This window comes from Bufo gargarizans, chromosome 10 (genome assembly GCF_014858855.1).
Source record: "Bufo gargarizans isolate SCDJY-AF-19 chromosome 10, ASM1485885v1, whole genome shotgun sequence".
In the NCBI taxonomy this organism is placed as follows: Eukaryota; Metazoa; Chordata; class Amphibia; order Anura; family Bufonidae; genus Bufo; species Bufo gargarizans.
Window position 1 is genome coordinate 12,306,481 of NC_058089.1, and position 14,817 is coordinate 12,321,297.

At 51.6% G+C, this 14,817-nt stretch overlaps 1 protein-coding gene across 10 annotated transcripts in view; it reads left to right on the forward strand.

The window, feature by feature from the left end:
* The window catches only part of PLEKHA7 (pleckstrin homology domain containing A7), a 69,686-nt gene that overhangs the window by 38,399 nt on the left and 16,470 nt on the right, over positions 1-14,817 (forward strand). For 6 of the 10 annotated variants that reach the window (XM_044270997.1, XM_044270999.1, XM_044270998.1 and 3 more), the window contains 8 exons: positions 2,293-2,376; positions 3,907-4,018; positions 7,625-7,729; positions 7,814-7,886; positions 7,977-8,077; positions 10,941-11,107; positions 11,634-12,248; positions 14,335-14,812. In XM_044270997.1, coding sequence (XP_044126932.1) covers positions 2,293-2,376; positions 3,907-4,018; positions 7,625-7,729; positions 7,814-7,886; positions 7,977-8,077; positions 10,941-11,107; positions 11,634-12,248; positions 14,335-14,812 — 1,735 coding nt within the window. Of the gene's footprint in view, positions 1-2,292; positions 2,381-3,906; positions 4,019-7,624; positions 7,730-7,813; positions 7,887-7,976; positions 8,078-10,940; positions 11,108-11,633; positions 12,249-14,334; positions 14,813-14,817 lie in introns of all 10 variants that reach the window. The other 4 variants (XM_044271003.1, XM_044271004.1, XM_044271005.1 and 1 more) reach the window with 2 other exon arrangements.

Consider the following 14,817-nt stretch of genomic DNA (forward strand, 5'->3'; position numbering starts at 1 on the left):
TTCAGTCTGGGACTTCTGCTCTTGGTTCTTCTTGTAGATGATTATTGTGGGGTTCTGTCTAGGGCAGTGATGGTGAACCTTTTAGAGACCGAGTGCCCAAACTGTAACCCAAAACCCAATTATTTATCACAAAGTGCCAACACGGCAATTTACCCTGACTACTACAGTCCAATACAGTATATCTTCCACGTACTTTATCATTTAGACATAATAGCCTGCCTACATTCAAAGTGTGCCCTGTGCTGATGAATGGCAGGAAGAGTCTAACCATAGACTTTTTCCAGGGCGTGGGTGCCCACAGAGAGGGCTCCGAGTGCCGCCTCTGGCACCCGTGCCATAGGTTCGCCATCACTGGTCTAGGGCCTCTGCTCTTTACTCCTCCTGAAGATGATTTCTGTCGGGTTCAATCTGGTACCTCGGCTCTTTGTTCTTTCTGTAGATGATTATTGTGAGGTTCAGTATTAGGACCATGGCTCTTGGTTCCTCCTGCAGATGATTATTGTGGGGTTCTGTCTGGGACATCAGCTCTTGGTTCCTCCTGTAGATGATTGTTGTGGGGTTCAGTCCGGGACCTCAGATCTTGGTTCTTCCTGTAGATGTTAATTGTGGGGTTCTGTCTGGGACCTTGTCTCTTAGTTTCTCCTGTAGATTATTGTGAGGTTCTGTCTGGTACCTCGGCTCTTGGTTCCTCCTGTAGAGGATTATTGTGGGCCTTGTGGGGTTCTGTCTGGGACATCGGTTCTTGGTTCCTTCTGTAGATTATTGTGGGGTTCAGTCTGGGACCTCGGCTCTTGGTTCCTTCTGTATATGATTTTTGTGGGTTTCTGTCTGGAACCCCGGCTCTTGGTTCCTTCTGTAGATTATTGTGGGGTTCAGTCTGGGTCGTCGGCTCTTGGTTCTTCCTGTAGATGATAATTGTGGGATTCAGTCTGTGACTTCGGCTCTTGGTTCTTCCTGTAGATGATTATTGCGGGGTTCAATCTGGGATGTCGGCTCTTGGTTTTTCCTGTAGATGATAATTGTGGGGTTCAGTCTGGGACCTCTGCTTTTGGTTCTCCCTGTAGATGATTATTGTGGGGTTCTGTCTGGGACCTTGTCTCTTAGTTTCTCCTGTAGATTATTGTGAGGTTCTGTCTGGTACCTCGGCTCTTGGTTCCTCCTGTAGAGGATTATTGTGGGCCTTGTGGGGTTCTGTCTGGGACCTCGGTTCTTGGTTCCTTCTGTAGATTATTGTGGGGTTCAGTCTGGAACCCCGGCTCTTGGTTCCTTCTGTAGATTATTGTGGGGTTCAGTCTGGGTCGTCGGCTCTTGGTTCTTCTTGTAGATGATTATTGTGGGGTTCTGTCTAGGACCTCTGCTCTTTACTCCTCCTGAAGATGATTTCTGTCGGGTTCAATCTGGTACCTCAGCTCTTTGTTCTTTCTGTAGATGATTATTGTGAGGTTCAGTCTGGGACATCAGCTCTTGGTTCCTTCTGTAGATGATTATTGTGGGGTTCTACCTGGGACATCAGCTCTTGGTTCCTCCTGTAGATGATTATTGTGGGGTTCAGTCTGGGACGTCGGCTTTTGGTTCCTTCTGTAGATGATTATTGTGGGGTTCAGTCCAGGACCTCAGATCTTGGTTCTTCCTGTAGATGATAATTGTGGGGTTTAGTATTAGGACTTCGGCTCTTGGTTCTTCCTGTAGATGATTATTGTGGGGTTCAGTCTAGGACTTCGGCTCTTGGTTCTTCCTGTAGATGATTATGGTGGGGTTCAATCTGGGATGTCGGCTCTTGGTTTTTCCTGTAGATGATAATTGTGGGGTTCAGTCTGGGACCTCTGCTTTTGGTTCTCCCTGTAGATGATTATTGTGGGGTTCTGTCTGGGACCTTGTCTCTTAGTTTCTCCTGTAGATTATTGTGAGGTTCTGTCTGGGACCTCGGTTCTTGGTTCCTTCTGTAGATTATTGTGAGGTTCCATCTTTGACCTCGGCTCTTGGCTCCTCCTGTAGATGATTTTTGTGGGGTTCAGTTTTGGACTTCCACTCTTGGTTCTTCTTGTAGATGATTTCTGTGGGGTTCACTCTCCAGCTTGTCTGTGTCTCTGGTTAGACCTCAGGTTCTGTGTTGCCTATTATATTATTATGCTTGTATGTGATTTTATTATTATCCCTGTATGCTATTTAGAATTATGTTATTCCTCTCTATTGGAGGATCTTCCCTGGATGTTACATTAGCATCGCTGTGTATAATATTACCACCATATATTCTGTGATTATTTGATCTGACTTTTCTTTTCTCCTCTGCAGTCACAACCAGCAGGCGACGTCGTTCAGACACCCGGTGACGGGCGAGATTTCCCCGGAGAATGCAGAGTTTGACCTCCGTGGAGAGTAGGTATCGTCTTCTCCTCTGGGTGGTGGTTGTGGTGTCTCCGTCTCTGCGCTCTTTTTCTGTTTGTCCGATGTTGTACTTTTTTGTGATGTAACAGCATAACTGTGACTGCAGCTCTGGATGTGGCTGGTAAATGTGAACTGTACCATATATTCAGCTGCTTCACGTCCTCCGCTGGGAGCCTGGTGCCCGCGATCGGCTCAGGTTTCTGCTCAGGCGGTCGGCCCTGTTCACACTATTTTCTTTTGGCAGAACGCGTATAATGGAGTAACTTAACTTTTGCTGCCGGTTCGGGCGGCAAGTGATGTGGGCGGCAGGTTATAGCAGCCGCTGCTTCTAGTAATTACTGCCCCCGGGGAGAAACCTCGTTCTTCCGCTGTGCCCGTTACTATGGTTACTGTAGACACAATACCATGGGTAGATCTGCTCCGTACCACCCTGAGGGGGCGCCATTATCCATGTGCCCGCCTTTGTCATCATAGAAATAACATTTGCATCTCCTACAGAGCTGACAATCTAATCCTCCGCACATCTGTAACCAGAGGAGACTAGCGGGATACAGGATCCGACAAAGCCATTGATGAAAATGTCGCCATCGTCATGCGCCCTGCTTCATAGACGTTTCCTTTGCACCCATCGCGGCCGGATTTACCCCGACCGAGCAGATCTCGGTGCCCTCGCTGCAGTCGCCCTCTCTGGGGCAGATCTCGGTGCCCCCGCTGCAGTCGCCCTCTCTGGGGCAGATTTCGGTGCCCTCGCTGCAGTCGCCCTCTCTGGGGCAGATCTCGGTGCCCTTGCTGCAGTCGCCCTCTCTGGGGCAGATCTCGGTGCCCTTGCTGCAGTCGCCCTCTCTGGGGCAGATCTCGGTGCCCTCGCTGCAGTCGCCCTCTCTGGGGGCAGATCTCGGTGCCCTCGCTGCAGTCGCCCTCTCTGGGGGCAGATCTCGGTGCCCTCGCTGCAGTCGCCCTCTCTGGGGCAGATCTCGGTGCAGTCGCCCTCTCTGGGGAAGATCTCGGTGCCCTCGCTGCAGTCGCCCTCTCTGGGGCAGATCTCGGTGCCCTCGCTGCAGTCGCCCTCTCTGGGGCAGATCTCGGTGCCCTCGCTGCAGTCGCCCTCTCTGGGGCAGATCTCGGTGCCCTCGCTGCAGTCGCCCTCTCTGGGGCAGATCTCGGTGCCCTCGCTGCAGTCGCCCTCTCTGGGGCAGATCTCGGTGCCCTCGCTGCAGTGCCTTCACCATCTCTCAGCCTGGGCAGCGCACAGTGCCTTCACTGCAGTCCTCCAGCGTGAGCAGCACACAGTGCCTTCACTGCAGTCCTCCAGCGTGAGCAGCGCACAGTGCCTTCACTGCAGTCCTCCAGCATGAGCAGCACACAGTGCCTTCACTGCAGTCCTCCAGTGTGAGCAGCGCACAGTGCCTTCACTGCAGTCATTCACCCAGGGCAGAGCAGCCCCAGCAATAGATGAGGACAGGTGACTGCGCGATCTGGCTCTGCTGCACCGTCCTCACACTAAATCATTGTCTTCCCCAGGGACAGCTCCATCATATCTCCTCAGCAGATAAACCAAAGACCCTACAGCATGGTGAGCGAAGGGTCCACGGCTGTGACTACGTCCACTGCAGAGTCCAGGCCCCCCCCTAAGGTAAGTCCCAAGGATTCATGATTCTGCCCCTCACATCCTGCACAAGGAACTAGCATCTGCGGGAGGGGAAGGGTTAACTGCAGAAGTTTATGGCAGTAGCAGAAGTCAACTGCAGGCAGGGACCGAGGAGCCAAGGGCAAGGCAAGAACCTATAGAAGCCCCATGATCATGTGGACTGTAAGACAGAACCTATAGAACCCCCCGTTATCCTGTGCACTGGGGGCAGCTGTGACATGTGAAGCCCTTAGGCTGCAGTGCGGTTACTGAATACTTAGAGGTGAGAGCGTGATCGCTGCGTCCCACCGGGGAGACAACCGCCTCATTGTTTACACCGACAGCTGCTGCAGGGAATCACAGTCAGACCTGCCCCCTCCCCAACCGTCCGGTGCTGAGCGCCCCCCACCAAACTGAAGGGGATTTGCAATGCAAATGATGAGTACAGAACAATGTGTCTGCAAGAAATCCGGGGGAAGTGGTGGCCAATGCAGTCAAATATACTGTATATATACACATATGCACACTATGTGCGGGAACATACTATATCCTTATCCATAGAAGATACTATATATACACTGTACATGTATCATATCCACAGAAGATACTGTATAGACAAACAGCACATACAACATATCCACAGAAGATATCATATATACACTGTACATACACCATATCTACAGAAGATACTGTATAGACACGGTACATACACCATATCCACAGAAGATACTGTATAGACAAACAGCACATACACCATATCCACAGAAAATATATATACATTGTACATATATCATATCCACAGAAGATACTGTATAGACAAACGGCACATACAACATATCCACAGAAGATATCATATATACACTCTACATATATCATATCCACAGAAGATATTGTATACAGGGGCAGTTCGGGAACTCAAAATGGCCGTGGAAAAATTTGTAGAAGTGGCCCCATGTTGTAGGTGGGGCCAAGCCAAATAGGCAGGTTTTTTGCAGGGCAATTTGTAGTTTTTAGTGACCATTTTGGAATGTACAGTACAGACCAAAAGTTTGGACACACCTTCTCATTCAAAGAGTTTTCTTTATTTTCATGACTATGAAAATTGTAGATTCACACTGAAGGCATCAAAACTATGAATTAACACATGTGGAATTATATACATAGCAAAAAAGTGTGAAACAACTGAATATATGTCATATTCTAGGTTCTTCAAAGTAGCCACCTTTTGCTCTGATTACTGCTTTGCACACTCTTGGCATTCTCTTGATGAGCTTCAAGAGGTAGTCACCTGAAATGGTCTTCACTTCACAGGCGTGCCCTGTCAGGTGTAATAAGTGGGATTTCTTGCCTTATAAATGGGGTTGGGACCATCAGTTGCGTTGTGGAGAAGTCAGGTGGATACACAGCTGATAGTCCTACTGAATAGACTGTTAGAATTTGTATTATGGCAAGAAAAAAGCAGCTAAGTAAAGAAAAACAAGTGGCCATCATTACTTTAAGAAATGAAGGTCAGTCAGCCGAAAAATTGGTAAAACTTTGAAAGTGTCCCCAAGTGCAGTCAAAAAAAACCATCAAGCGCTACAAAGAAACTGGCTCACATGCGGACCGCCCCAGGAAAGGAAGACCAAGAGTCACCTCTGCTGCGGAGGAGAAGTTCATCCGAGTCACCAGCCTCAGAAATCGCAGGTTAACAGCAGCTCAGATTAGAGACCAGGTCAATGCCACCCAGAGTTCTAGCAGCAGACACATCTCTAGAACAACTGTTAGGAGGAGACTGTGTGAATCAGGCCTTCATGGTAGAAGATCTGCTAGGAAACCACTGCTAAGGACAGGCAACAAGCAGAAGAGACTTGTTTGGGCTAAAGAACACAAGGAATGGACATTAGACCAGTGGAAATCTGTGCTTTGGTCTGATGAGTCCAAATTTGAGATCTTTGGTTCCAACCACCATGTCTTTGTGCGACGCAGAAAAGGTGAACGTATGGACTCTACATGCCTGGTTCCCACCGTGAAGCATGGAGGAGGAGGTGTGATGGTGTGGGGGTGCTTTGCTGGTGACACTGTTGGGGATTTATTCAAAATTGAAGGCATACTGAACCAGCATGGCTACCACAGCATCTTGCAGCGGCATGCTATTCCATCCGGTTTGCGTTTAGTTGGACCATCATTTATTTTTCAACAGGACAATGACCCCAAACACACCTCCAGGCTGTGTAAGGGCTATTTGACCATGAAGGAGAGCGATGGGGTGCTGCAACAGATGACCTGGCCTCCACAGTCACCGGACCTGAACCCAATCGAGATGGTTTGGGGTGAGCTGGACCGCAGAGTGAAGGCAAAAGGGCCAACAAGTGCTAAGCATCTCTGGGAACTCCTTCAAGACTGTTGGAAGACCATTTCAGGTGACTACCTCTTGAAGCTCATCAAGAGAATGCCAAGAGTGTGCAAAGCAGTAATCAAAGCAAAAGGTGGCTACTTTGAAGAACCTAGAATATGACATATTTTCAGTTGTTTCACACTTTTTTGTTATGTATATAATTCCACATGTGATAATTCATAGTTTTGATGCCTTCAGTGTGAAGCTACAATTTTCATAGTCGTGAAAATAAAGAAAACTCTTTGAATGAGAAGCTGTGTCCAAACTTTTGGTCTGTACTGTATATGCTTTTCTGATCCCTTTTTTTCAGTTGTTTTTGGAAGATGAAGGGGGGGGGGGGATGTGACTCTGCCATTCATGTATGGAATAAATACGTTTATATTTTAATAGTTTGGGCATTTTGTGCGCAACAAAGATCTTTACTTTTTGTTTATTTTCATGTTTTTTTTTTTTTTAAATAGGGAAATGTTTTTTATTTTAAAATAGTTCCTAGGGGACTTTAAGATGAGTCTGATTGCTTCTCCCATAGACTGCAATCATTTACCATTGTAACCTATAAGATATTTACCGTGTTCTTACGGAGCCCGCCACAGGCAGACCTCCATAGGAGCATCTCTGTGGAAGGCCCAACGCTGCCAGAGCAACCGAACGTATCCCTTGATCTTGGCACAGGGAATCCATTCGAGCTCCGGAAGTGCAGAGCCGCAGGGGAAAGATATATCGGATGCCGTGGTCGCAGTTGACCACAGTATGTGAGGGGTTAAAGGTCTATGATCCTTGTGATTGCAGACAATGCCTCTGGGTATCTGCTATGTAACTGTAACGCAGCCGGCGGCTATGGCACCCGCTCAGCTTCTGAAACATTCCTTCCATTGGTAACAGTGTACTCTGTAGCACACTAGTCAGTCTCACATAAGCTTGGAAGTTTGATACATTTTAAAAGTAGAGACTGAACAAATTTTAAATATGATAAATATTTTAAATAGATGCTGACGTCCCCTCCATGACACCTGCTGCTGGTCCTGTGTGTCTCTACACTATACATCCTTTTTTCTAGGGGGTCTTCGTTCATTTTCCAGTAGGGACTATATATAATTTCCCTCCACGCTCCAGTTTTGGCGTATTGCGATCTCCGTATATCCTGTGATGTCAGCCGCCATCTTTATCGCCCTGTGTCCAGTGTGTGTTGCTGCCATTATCTTCCTTTTACGCTTTTTGCGCTGATGTCGTTTCAGGCGTCTAAAACCGTGGGGAAGGCGTACAGCTTCGGCAAGAGAGACCAATCTGTGAAGAGGAACCCGAGCATGCCGGTGCTGGCGCGGGGATGGCTGCACAAACAGGTGGGTGCAGCGCCAGCGGGGCCCGCAGTGTGGTATGGGCATACTTCACCACCATGTTCTTATGTCTCGCTGTGCCCCCTACAGGACAGTTCGGGGATGAAGATGTGGAAAAGGCGATGGTTCCTGCTCTCTGATCGTTGTCTCTTCTACTATAAAGGTGAGATGATGGGGGGAGTAGTCTGTCACATGTACTAAGATATAATACAGCGCGTCGTATCGCTCATCCGCCCATCTCTCCCCCTATCAGACAGCAGGGAGGAGGCCGTTCTGGGCAGCATTCCCCTCCTGAGCTACGTCATCCGCCCCACGGGACCCGAGGATCGGACAAACCGCAAGTTCTCCTTTAAGGTACGGTGGTCTGTGTATGAGGGGGATGGCGTTGCCGCCTTTGAAAACCGTATGCACTGAACTCCTCCCACGCAGTATCGCGGCCAGTCAGATTTCTGCTTTCATGCTCAAACCTGAAAATCCACTGGGATCAGACCATGAATCTGTTATGATCTGTGACGTGTATCGTCCTTGTGGGCCGTTCACTATGGCGCCATTTCCAGTGGTAGCCCAGCAGATATCAGCGTGGAAGCCCTGCATGTCTGAGGCGACCAGTGCGGCCCTCGGATCTGGCGAGCGCTCAGCCGCAGGCTCGTTAATCACACAAGACTCGTTATGACCTCATTCATCACTAATTAACTTCCGCATTCCTTCCATCGGATGCCAAACAAATCTGTTCCTCATGAATCACCCTGGCGCCTCATGTGCCCCCCCACCATAATAAAAACGTAATAATGAAAAAAGCAACTTCAGCCCAAAAGTCTTGCACCAAAACCTTGAACGTATGATGACCATGCAGCCGGTGGCGATTCTCCTCGTGCATGGCGGCTCATGTACGGTAAGAGGACTGTGTGGTTCCAGACTGCGCAGTCATGGCGGCTCATGGACAGTAAGAGGACTGTGTGGTTCCAGACTGTGCAGTCATGGCGGCTCATGGACAGTAAGAGGACTGTGTGGTTCCAGACTGCGCAGTCATGGCGGCTCATGTACGTAAGAGGACTGTGTGGTTCCAGACTGCGCAGTCATGGCAGCTCATGTACGGTAAGAGTCCTGTGTGGTTCCAGACTGCGCAGTCATGGCGGCTCATGTACAGTAAGAGTCCTGTGTGGTTCCAGTACGGCTCATGTACAGTAAGAGTCCTGTGTGGTTCCAGACTGCGCAGTCGCGGCTCATGTACAGTAAGAGTCCTGTGTGGTTCCAGACTGCGCAGTCATGGCGGCTCATGTACGGTAAGAGTCCTGTGTGGTTTCAGACTGCGCAGTCATGGCGGCTCATGTACGGTAAGAGTCCTGTGTGGTTTCAGACTGCGCAGTCATGGCGGCTCATGTACGGTAAGAGTCCTGTGTGGTTTCAGACTGCGCAGTCATGGCGGCTCATGTACGGTAAGAGTCCTGTGTGGTTCCAGTACGGCTCATGTACGGTAAGAGTCCTGTGTGGTTTCAGACTGCGCAGTCATGGCGGCTCATGTACGGTAAGAGTCCTGTGTGGTTTCAGACTGCGCAGTCATGGCGGCTCATGTACGGTAAGAGTCCTGTGTGGTTTCAGACTGCGCAGTCATGGCGGCTCATGTACGGTAAGAGTCCTGTGTGGTTCCAGTACGGCTCATGTACGGTAAGAGTCCTGTGTGGTTTCAGACTGCGCAGTCATGGCGGCTCATGTACGGTAAGAATCCTGTGTGGTTCCAGACTGTGCAGTCATGGCGTCTCATGTACGGTAAGAGTCCTGTGTGGTTCCAGACTGTGCAGTCATGGCGGCTCATGTACAGTAAGAGTCCTGTGTGGTTCCAGACTGCGCAGTCATGGCGGCTCATGTACGGTAAGAGTCCTGTGTGGTTCCAGTACGGCTCATGTACGGTAAGAGTCCTGTGTGGTTCCAGACTGCGCAGTCATGGCGGCTCATGTACAGTAAGAGTCCTGTGTGGTTTCAGACTGCGCAGTCATGGCGGCTCATGTACAGTAAGAGTCCTGTGTGGTTTCAGACTGCGCAGTCATGGCGGCTCATGTACGGTAAGAGTCCTGTGTGGTTCCAGACTGTGCAGTCATGGCGGCTCATGTACGGTAAGAGTCCTGTGTGGTTTCAGACTGCGCAGTCATGGCGGCTCATGTACGGTAAGAGTCCTGTGTGGTTTCAGACTGCGCAGTCATGGCGGCTCATGTACGGTAAGAGTCCTGTGTGGTTCCAGACTGCGCAGTCATGGCGGCTCATGTACAGTAAGAGTCCTGTGTGGTTTCAGACTGCGCAGTCATGGCGGCTCATGTACGGTAAGAGTCCTGTGTGGTTCCAGACTGCGCAGTCATGGCGGCTCATGTACAGTAAGAGTCCTGTGTGGTTTCAGACTGCGCAGTCATGGCGGCTCATGTACGGTAAGAGTCCTGTGTGGTTCCAGACTGTGCAGTCATGGCGGCTCATGTACAGTAAGAGTCCTGTGTGGTTTCAGACTGCGCAGTCATGGCGGCTCATGTACGGTAAGAGTCCTGTGTGGTTCCAGACTGTGCAGTCATGGCGGCTCATGTACGGTAAGAGTCCTGTGTGGTTTCAGACTGCGCAGTCATGGCGGCTCATGTACGGTAAGAGTCCTGTGTGGTTTCAGACTGCGCAGTCATGGCGGCTCATGTACGGTAAGAGTCCTGTGTGGTTCCAGACTGCGCAGTCATGGCGGCTCATGTACGGTAAGAGTCCTGTGTGGTTCCAGACTGCGCAGTACTCAGACTCTTATCCTACGATTTGTCTGTGCAGTGATTCCATCACCAGCCGATCTGATCGGGACGTGGCGGGACACATGTGGATTGTCGGCTGAGGCGAGGCTCAGATCCGCTAGAATTGCTGATCCCAGCAGCCGCACTCAATGCCTGTCACTTTGTGTTAGTGATGCGTCAGGCGCCCCCCCACTGCTGTCACCCTGCCGGGCCGGGGGTGGGCGCGCTCAGTCTGCCCCGTCATTGTTCTCTGCAGTCAGTCACACCATTATGTGCAGAGGTTCGTGTAATTGTGCGGCAGCAGCCGGGGAGATGGTGAGAGTTGCTGCAGTTCTCCTGTCCGCTGGGAGTTATGGACTTTTCGTCCGGTAAATGAATGTTAATATTGCTGTGTAATTAGGGGCCACGTTACCACGTGTGCCGCAACCACCAGGAGCGGCAGGTGACGTGGCACCTTTATGTTACAGGCCGTGCACTCTGGGATGCGGGCGTACATCAAGCAGACGGGGACTCTCCAGGATCACCCCAGCATGAGGACCTACTACTTCAGTGCTGACACCCAGGAGGATATGAGCGGCTGGATCCGAGTGATGAACCAGGCGGCAGCGGTCCAGAGTGCCCCGGACAGCAGGAGGTAAGTCATCCAGCCATAGAGCATGACTATATTACACAGAAGTAACCCCCCCCCCCCCCCCCCCGACATGTCAGTCTTTACTGTAGTTCTGGCACTCTGTTCATGGAGGCACTCCCTCTCAGGTTCAGTCATAATCCGCCTGAGCACTGATTTATGGGGGGCTCCCGATAGTAGTTTCCATTCCTATTATTGCTGAGCCTGCAGCTCACACCCCGGTGTTTATTACATACGCCCCCTCCATGCTGACTGTGCCCTTCTCCAGACTCTTCAGCTTCTTGCTAATTGTCCCATTGACTGCGGCGTGTTAGTGCCACTCGCTCGCAGTCCCGCCGCCCAGTCCGGATGCTTTTCATAGATTATCTGTCCGGGCGCTGGAAGCCCTGAGCTCAGCAGTAATGAAGCTTGCAAGTGCTCATCGCCTGCAGTCCCCGGCCGCCCGGATCCTCCTCGCCCGCACCATGTCACCCCAGATCTCTGCAGTGTGCTCATGGCACAGTCCTCACTCCTACTTTGCTGTTTCTTGCAGGGAGGTTGTGGACATGGAGTGGCCGGCGGCTCCGGTGAACGACCACACTGAATATGCAAAATCAGAAGGCATCCAGACGAGGAGCGGCTATCCGAAGGCAGAGGAGCTGCGGCGAAACTCTGCGGAGGAGCGGCCGCACACAGACCTGGGGGACAAGGGGCGCCACCAGGATGTGAGCGAGGCGGACAAGGAACGCCGGCGGAAAGGAGGGGACAAGGGGCAACCCCTGGATCTGACGGAGAAGGAGCGCTACCGCATCGTGGAAGACCAGGAACGATTCCACGACACAAGGACCCGCGAGAGCTACATCACCCACAAAAACACCTTAAATTCTAATGGAGGAAAGTTCACCCTGTCCAATGGCCGCCACTCCGCATTCACAGACTTTTCTAAGTCCTACAGGCCTCAAGTGTCACAAACGCCTCAACCCGAGAACATCGAGAGGAACGGGACCCTCCCGCCTTCTTTCCGAGTGAGCACTGGACCCCTGGAGCAAAATGGAACCGACACCTTCACCAGACGTGCACCCGCAAACCCTGAGAAACAAGTACAGAGGAAAAGCATGATGGGCCAGGTGGAGCAGTGGGTAAAGGTCCAGAAGGGAGAAGGTAAAAGGTAAGAAGATATCTGTACTCCCTGCAAACGGGGGCTCAGTACCGGTGTCCGAGGTGATGACTGTATGTAGCGGGGTGTAATCCCGGGGGGCTCAGTGCCGGTGTCCAAGGTGATGACTGTATATAGTGTGGTGTAATCCCGGGGGGCTCAGTACCAGTGTCCAGGGTGATGACTGTATATAGTGGGGTGTAATCCCGGGGGGCTCAGTGCCGGTGTCCAAGGTGATGACTGTATATAGTGTGGTGTAATCCCGGGGGCTCAGTACCAGTGTCCAGGGTGATGACTGTATATAGTTGGGGGTAATCCCGGGGGGCTCTGTGTCGATGTCCGAGGTGATGACTGTATATAGTGCGGTGTAATCCTGGGGGGCTCAGTGTCGATGTCCGAGGTGATGACTGTATATAGTGGGGTGTAATCCTGGGGGGCTCAGTGCCGGTGTCCGAGGTGATGACTGTATATAGTGGGGTGTAATCCCAGGGGGCTCTGTGCCGGAGTCCAAGGTGATGACTGTATATAGTGGGGTGTATTCCCGGGGGGCTCAGTACCAGTGTCCAGGGTGATGACTGTATATAGTGGGGTGTAATCCCGGGGGACTCGGTACCAGTGTCCAGGGTGATATATAGTTGGGGGTAATCCCAGGGGGCTCTGTGCCGGTGTCCGAGGTGATGACTGTATGTAGCGGGGTGTAATCCTGGGGGGCTCTGTGCCGGAGTCCGAGGTGATGACTGTATATAGTGGGGTGTATTCCCGGGGGCTCTGTGCCGGTGTCCGAGGTGATGACTGTATGTAGTGGGGTGTATTCCCGGGGGACTCTGTGCCGGAGTCCGAAGTGATGACTGTATATAGTGGGGTGTAATCCCGGAGGGCTCAGTGTCGATGTCCGAGGTGATGACTGTATATAGTGGGGTGTAATCCCGGGGGGCTCAGTACCAGTTTCCAGGGTGATGACTGTATATAGTGGTGTAATCCCGGGGGGCTCGGTGCTGGCGTCCGAGGTGATGACTGTATATAGTGGGGTGTAATCCTGGGGGGCTCAGTGCTGGTGTCCGAGGTGATGACTGTATGAAGCGGGGTGTAATCCCGGGGGGCTCGGTGCTGGCATCCGAGGTGATGACTGTATGTAGTGGGGTTTAATCCTGGGGGGCTCAGTGTCGATGTCCGAGGTGATGACTGTATATAGTGCGGTGTAATCCTGGGGGGCTCAGTGTCGATGTCCGAGGTGATGACTGTATATAGTGGGGTGTAATCCTGGGGGGCTCAGTGCCAGTGTCCGAGGTGATGACTGTATATATTGGGGTGTAATCCCAGGGGGCTCTGTGTCGATGTCCGAGGTGATGACTGTATATAGTGGGGTGTAATCCCGGGGGGCTCGGTGTCGATGTCCGAGGTGATGACTGTATATAGTGGGGTGTAATCCTGGGGGGCTCAGTGTCAATGTCCGAGGTGATGACTGTATATAGTGGGGTGTATTCCCAGGGGGCTCAGTTTTGATGTCCGAGGTGATGACTGTATATAGTGGGGTGTAATCCCGGGGGGCTCAGTACCAGTTTCCAGGGTGATGACTGTATATAGTGGGGTGTAATCCCGGGGGGCTCGGTGCTGGCGTCCGAGGTGATGACTGTATATAGTGGGGTGTAATCCCGGGGGGCTCGGTGCTGGCGTCCGAGGTGATGACTGTATATAGTGGGGTGTAATCCCGGGGGGCTCGGTGCTGGCGTCCGATGTGATGACTGTATATAGTGGGGGGTAATCCCGGGGGTCGCGGTGTTGATGTGATCTGCTGACTTTACGCTATGAGTCCCGTTGAAGTTTTGTTAAAAGTATTCAGTCTGGGGAAATAGGATTTTCATGACAATGGCGCCACCTGCAGTTTACACACAGTTACACACAGATCCGTGTAGTCAGGAGGGGATCGCCCTGCGACCTGATGATAGAACTGCGGGTAATACATCGACGTCCATGTTAATTGGCCTATTCTATCTATTACTGATGACAACCTGCCTGTATATCATGTCTGAGAGGTTGTCACAGCCCCGCCCCCTGCTGGTGACATCACTGATCCAATTATGTTGTGTTCTTTTCCCAGTGTCGGACCTGAGCTCCCCCTCTCTGAAAGATACCAGACTCTGCCAAAGACCATGAGGCAGTCGTCAGGTGGTTCTCCTCCTCCGAGTCGTCATCTGCCCAGTGACTACAAGTATGCCCAGGATCGGGTCAGTCACCTGAAGATGTCCAACCAGGAGCGCCAGGCAACCAAGGAGGGCATGGTGTGGCAGCTGTACGAGTGGCAGCAAAGGCAGCAGTTCAAACATGGCAGCCCGACTGGACAGATTTACATGGGCGCCTTGGAAGAGCGCTCCCGGGCCAAGAGCTTGTTGGACTTCCCGCGGTGCGTTTCTGTCCCTCCTTCTCCATCCGACATCCAACCGCCAGCGCCCCCAAAGGTGTTTCCTCCCCGCAGACCCCACACTCCAGCGGAAAGGCTTAGTGTGCGGCCAGAAGAAGGATCGGTCGATGTCCCCTACATCGGGTCACCTCAGAAGGTGCGGGTCCATGCTATGAAGGTAAT